This window comes from Hordeum vulgare, chromosome 7H (assembly GCF_904849725.1).
Source record: "Hordeum vulgare subsp. vulgare chromosome 7H, MorexV3_pseudomolecules_assembly, whole genome shotgun sequence".
NCBI lineage: Eukaryota > Viridiplantae > Streptophyta > Magnoliopsida > Poales > Poaceae > Hordeum > Hordeum vulgare.
In genome coordinates, this window is record NC_058524.1 from 14,595,149 (window position 1) to 14,601,255 (window position 6,107).

The 6,107-nt window shown below is 55.0% G+C and overlaps 1 protein-coding gene across 1 annotated transcript; it reads right to left on the reverse strand.

The window, feature by feature from the left end:
* Window positions 1-243: 243 nt before the first annotated feature.
* LOC123409715 (probable receptor-like protein kinase At4g39110) lies at window positions 244-3,050 on the reverse strand. The gene has a single exon (XM_045102576.1). The coding sequence runs from the start codon at window positions 2,838-2,840 to the stop codon at window positions 306-308; it is 2,535 nt and encodes an 844-aa protein (XP_044958511.1). The 5' UTR covers window positions 2,841-3,050; the 3' UTR covers window positions 244-305.
* Window positions 3,051-6,107: the final 3,057 nt, after the last annotated feature.

A 6,107-nucleotide genomic window follows, 5' to 3' on the forward strand; every position in this document is an offset into this window, starting at 1 on the left:
CACCATGATTTTACATACATTTGCGGTATACATTTTGGAATTTTCTGCATCAGTAAACGCGATTGAGACACACACATACATTTTTTACACACATATATACTCTTGGATGGATGGACCTCGGTTGGTTTAATTTGAGTGTTAATCGGATCCTTCCTTGGCTTCCGTTCCACCATGGACGATGGACATGCATGCAGAAGGCGCGCGCCGGGATTGATGAACTAGCTAGCTAGCTAGGGGGCGGTGCTGCTGACGGCGACGCATGCATGGCTGGATGTGATCGATTCAGATTTCACAAGTCGGATGGATCACCTCCCCTTCATGTCTGCGAGCTGCGCGAAGAGCTCGTTGGCGGAGGTGGTGGACGCGTCGGGCACGGTGCTGACGCCGCTGGAGGAGGAGACGATGGAGGCGTCTGCGTCGTCGGCGTCGGTGGCGCCCTCGGGCGGGTTGGCCTCCTGCAGCTGCAGCGCGTACTCGAGGTTCCAGAGCACGTCGCCCATGGAGAGTCGGTCGCTGCCGAACTCGCAGAGGCACTTCTCGGCTGTCTCGGCGAACTTGGCGAGCGACTCCGGGTTGACCTTGCCGGCGAGGTTGGGGTCCATGATCTTCTCGATGAGGCCCTTGCGCTTCCACTGCATGCCCCACTCGGCGAGGCTGACCTGCTCGCGCGGCAGCTGCGGGTCGATGGGCGCCCGCGCGCACAGCGTCTCGAGGAGCACCACCCCGAAGGAGTAGACGTCCGACTTGTCCGTCAGCTGCTGGCACCGGAAGTACTCCGGGTCCAGGTACCCGAAGCTGCCCTTCACGGCGGTGCTGACGTGCAGCTGGTTCATCCCTGGCCCGTCCTTGGAGAGGCCGAAGTCGGCCACCTTGGCGACGAACTTTTCGTCCAGGAGGATGTTGGTGGTCTTGACGTCCCGGTGGATGATCCCGTGCGCCGTGCCGGTGTGCAGGTAGTGGAGGCCCCTGGCGGCGCCGATGCAGATCTCGAGGCGCTGCTTCCAGGAGAGCGTGGGCAGGCCCTCGGGGCCGCCGTAGATGTGGTCGCGGAACGGCCCGTGCTGCATGAACTCGTAGACGAGGATCATCTCCTCGTTCTCGTCGCAGTAGCCGATGAGGGACACCAGGTGTCGGTGCCGGAGCTTGGACAGCATCTGGATCTCCGTGTTGAACTCGTTGATGCCCTGCTCCGACGACGGGTTCCCGCGCTTGATGGCCACCTTGATCCTGGACCCTTCCTCGTCGGGGTCGTTGATCTCCCCCACGTACACGTTGCCGAACCCTCCCACGCCGATGATGGCGCTGTCGTCGAAGTTCTTGGTCGCCTCCTGCATCTCCGCGAAGGAGAAGAAGTGGCCCAGCCCTGCGGTGGAGGAGACGGTGTAGCCGCTCTTGGACCCCTTGCCGTTGGTGAAGGACTGCCCCGTGTGGATGGGCAGCAGCCAGGACGAGAAGCTGTTGCGCCGCTCCCAGTCCTGCGGCCGCCGGTGCCACTTCACCACCATGCACCCCAGCCCGGCGAACGCGCCGAACATCATTGCGAACCCCACGGCCGCCACCACCTTGCGGGTGCCGCTGCCGTCGTCCACCATCCGCCCGTCCACGCCGAACTCGCCGTCCAGGCTGCCCACCGAGTTGCTTATCCTCAGCACCTCCGCGCCGTTGAGCAGCGCGTCGATGCGGCCCGTGTCCTGCCCCATCGGCCCCACCGCGAAGATAATGTGCCCGTCGGTGTCGACCGACGAGTTCACCACGAAGTCTTTGTAGAAGGGCGCGGCCATGTCGCCAGTGATGGTGGAAAGGTCCAGGCCGGAGATGGCCTTGCGCTCGTTGATGTACACGTTGAAGTAGAGGTCGTTCATGGTGTCGCTGATGATGTCGGCGAAGAAGAGACGGACGAGGTAGTCGAAGGAGGCGTCCACGTCCACTTTCCACGACACGTTGAAGTTCTGGTTCGCCACGCCGGAGTTGGCCATGTGGCGGGCGGTGGTGTACACCGCCGTGGGCGCCACGAGCTTGGACACCGGGTACGTCTCGGGGTACTTGATCACGTTCGGCGACACCGACACCTCCACCCCGGCCTCCTTGGGGTTCAGGTACGGCCCGTCCTCGTCCCACTGCCGGCCGAGCGTGTCATTCACGGGGCCGATGACCGGGCCGCCGACGTTGAGCCGACAAACCACCTGGTATGCGGCCTCCGACAGCCCGCTTATCTCGGCGAGCGGCGACACCGTCAGGGCCTTGTCGTTGAGGAGCTGGTCGGGGGCGTTGACGACCTCGATTGCGTTGATGAAGGCCGCCGACCCCGACGCCGGGGTGAACTTGAGCTCGAGCTTGTTCTCGGTGGCGTTGATGACGTACTCCTTCATGACCGCCTTGGCCTCGGCGGTGAAGCTGTGGAGAAGGACGTTAGCAGCGGTGGTGACGTCGAACGTGGCCGCCGCGAGGTCGGCCTCGCCGCTCTTGATGGGGAAGAAGTAGAGCCGGATGAAGTGCCAGCCGGGGGCCGTGAGCGGGAAGTTGTAGATGGCCTCCGCCTTGAAGACCCGCGCGGTGCGGTAGAGGTGCGACGGCACGTCTGCCTTGTCGTCGGCGACCTTGATGGCGTCCTTGGCGGAGAGCAGGTTGTTGGCCTCCGCGTCGGTCTTGAAGGACTTGCCGTCCTTGGTGTCGGCGGCAGCCGTGCCGCCGCAGTCGATGTAGAAGGCGTCCTTGGGCGTGAACTTGGCCTGCGACGAGCCGGCACCGTTGTCCGTCACCGGCTTCCCTTGCCCCGACACGGCCGTCAGCGTCGCTAGCGCGGCCAGCAGCGCCAGCGGGAGCGCCCCGCGGCGCACCATCTTGGGCGCGGTGCTGCTCCTCGTCACCTTCGCCGGCGAGCTGCTGTTGTGCCTCCGCCGCTCACGTCAGGGCCGCCGCCGCCGCTGCCGCCACCTCGACGCGCAGCACCGGACGCCCGGGACACCGTGCTAATTGTTTTTGGTATTGTGGTGGCCTGGCCTGGCTGGGGTGGCGCCCTCTCGCCCTCTCTCTGGTTGGGCGGGGCCAATCGGAGGAGAGGGAAGGGGGCGGAGGAGACTTGAGGGGGAGGGAGAAATGGGCGGGGGTTAAGCGGTGGTGGGTGGCGCCATGCCAAGTTTAACCCGGCCGTTGGCGCGCTATGTTTGGGGGCTCGTTCGTCCACCATTGACGCAACTCATGCTGCACGAGACCGACTCGACATGCCTATTCTTGGACCTTGTCGTGGTTGCTGCATGCTGCCTCGACGATCGATCCACGGTGCGGTGGCCATGCAAGATTGGAGCGTGTGCTAGTTGCATGCCAATGGGAGAAGAGGAAGATAAAAGATGCGATCGATGTCGCAGATCTTCTAGAGCCACTGGGTCTAGTTTTGAGGTTATCTTCCATCACACACATCGTGAAACAAGCAAATTCATCAATAACGTCAAAGAAAAAATGTTGCAATTAGCAATCTGGCTAACTCATGTAGCTGAATTTTACGTCGCAGATCTTGTAGGAGCCCCTGGGCCTAGTCTTCAGTTTTGCTAGAACTCCTATAGCTGAGTCTTAATTATGCCTTATTTACATTTTATATCCAGTGATGTGATACTTTAGAGCATCTCCAACAGCCGCGCTACGCGCCGCGCCTAAAAACCATGTTTGCCGCGCGTTGGTCGCCTGGTTTGGCGCGTCGCGCAGTGCTGGCTCCAGCAGCAGCTTTAAAATGCAGCGCGCGCGTTCTGCTCCAGCAGCGCGCAAAAATGCAGCACGCATGGGACAACATAAAAGATGCGATCGATATGTTGCAGATCTTGTAGGAGTCACTCGGCCTAGTTTTGAGGTTATCCTCCATCACACACATCGTGAAACAAGCAAATTCATCGATAAACGTCAAAGAAAAAATGTTGCAAATAGCAATCTGGCTAACTCCTGTTTGCTGAAGAATATCTTGGATTCCAGTTGATGGACACATTATAATCTTCAGTTTTGCTAGAACTCATGTCGTAGATGAGTTTTAGTTATGTCTCATTCATTTTTTATAGCCAATGGATATATACTTTAGGATACGTATGTGCTGATGCGATTGTATCTGTTTTTGTTGTTCATGTGAATAAGACCAAATTATGGCTCAGTTCTTTTGCCAGAATTGGGGATTCTTCCAGAATCCAACCCCTCCCCAGCTTCTTCCAAAATCTTTGAGTCCCATTTGTTTTACAATTCTATCTAGTTAGGGTCTAATTAGTTAGGATTGTAAATTAAATGGGGGTACAAGATTCTGAAAGAAGGTCGGGAGGGGTCAGATTCTAGGAGAATCCTGAGATTCTGAGAAAAGAACTCGGCCATAATCTCATCTGAATGAGTTCTATGCACTCCCGGTAATCTTTGTATGAATAAACTAATCTTAACCAAGGTCTCCCTTAGTTCAATTTAGTTTTTTTTTTCTTCATTTTTTGCAGGGTAAATGAATAATTCATTTCTTAAGGAGGCAAATCAGCCATGGCCAAGTATACAATGTCAATATCTCATCCAGACCTGAACCCAATCGCACTATGGTATCAGGTGTGCTACGGCCATGCGCAGCAAGTGTGTGATCGAGTATAAGAGCGTCTATAGCCAGGCTTAGCAAATCCCATCCATCCAACGCCGGGTGACCAACCAATTCTTAAATTTTCCTTCTTACAATCGGATACCTTAATTAGCATATCTTAAATCCATACAAAGTTATGCAATTACACAAATGATGCAACCCACGCCGTCCAGTTTTGAACGTGCCATCGGACTATCAAGATTTAATACGTTTTTCCTGCATACTAGGTATGGAGTAGATCATCCACGACTGCTCTTACCCTTCCCGACGCCCTTTGCCGTCCATCTCGTGAAAAAAGCGTTTAAAAACGTAGTATGAATCAAGCAGGATCTGCTTTCGCCGGAGTTGTGCGACCCGTCGCTCTGCTACTTCTCCTCCTTGGTGGCAGTCCGGCCATGGCACGGACAAACCGATTCTGCTTTAGGGAAAGGACGCGCGTGTTTCTTCGCTGTCGCTTCTTCAAGATGCGAGCGCATACAACTTCCTCTTCTGCGGTAGTGCGCGCCGCCACATCCATCATCGCCATGCCGGTGAGGCGGGCCTTGGCCACCTTCATCCTCTACCTTCCACGGTGGGTACACCGGTCCCGGTAGCACTCATACTCCGACGGATTGGTGTTGGGGAAAGGTAGATTGAAAGGCTCCTGGGAGGACCGTGAAGATGCATCCCCGGAGGATCCGAGCGCCCGATGCGTCGACGCAATGGACCTGTGCCAGACAGATCCTACCGTCGATCGAGCACAGCCCCCAACCACCCCGAGAGTGACAGAGTACAATGTGGACGGCTATTGCCTCCACCCCGCATGGGACAACACCCTAGTAGATGATACGGACATGTCGGAGTTAGATGTGTACGGCCAGCCTGTGTACAAGTCCACTGGCTATGTCTCATCTAAGTTGTCTTCTTCCTAAAGACACTTGATTTTTTCCATTGTGATATGCTAATTATCATCTAGAAGAGATTTAGCTATGTCTCATCTAAGTTCTCCATAACACAATTAGAAGCGTAAAACTCGTATCATTTGATCCTAAAGACCTTTGATTTTTCTGCTAGGATTTGCTAATTCTTACCTAGAAGAGATTTAGCTATATATGTCTCATCTAAGTCACTACAAAAAACCTGTTAATACATTACGGATTTCGCTTGACGTTTTCAAAAACTTTCATGGACGTCCTCCTACAGCAGCCACGAGCCCGCGCAAGCCCGCTAAACAGAACTGAAAAAACCTGGAGCCGGAAGCATGATTTTTTCCGCACTTCGAAACCAAATTTGTGTCTTCATGACAAGAAAATATGTACTTCTGGTGGGAGATCAACATGCGTAGCAATGTGGTTATGATAAACGGTCCGTGCATGCCAATTTGTGTTTTATAGAAATACTAGCAAAAGGGCCCATGCGTTGCAATGGGAGAAAAAAAACCACCATCTTCAATGACGATGACCATATTATGTTCATATCTCATCGCATTATTTCGAAAACTTGTTCACAAATGCAAGAAAATATTTCTTTTTTTAATTTT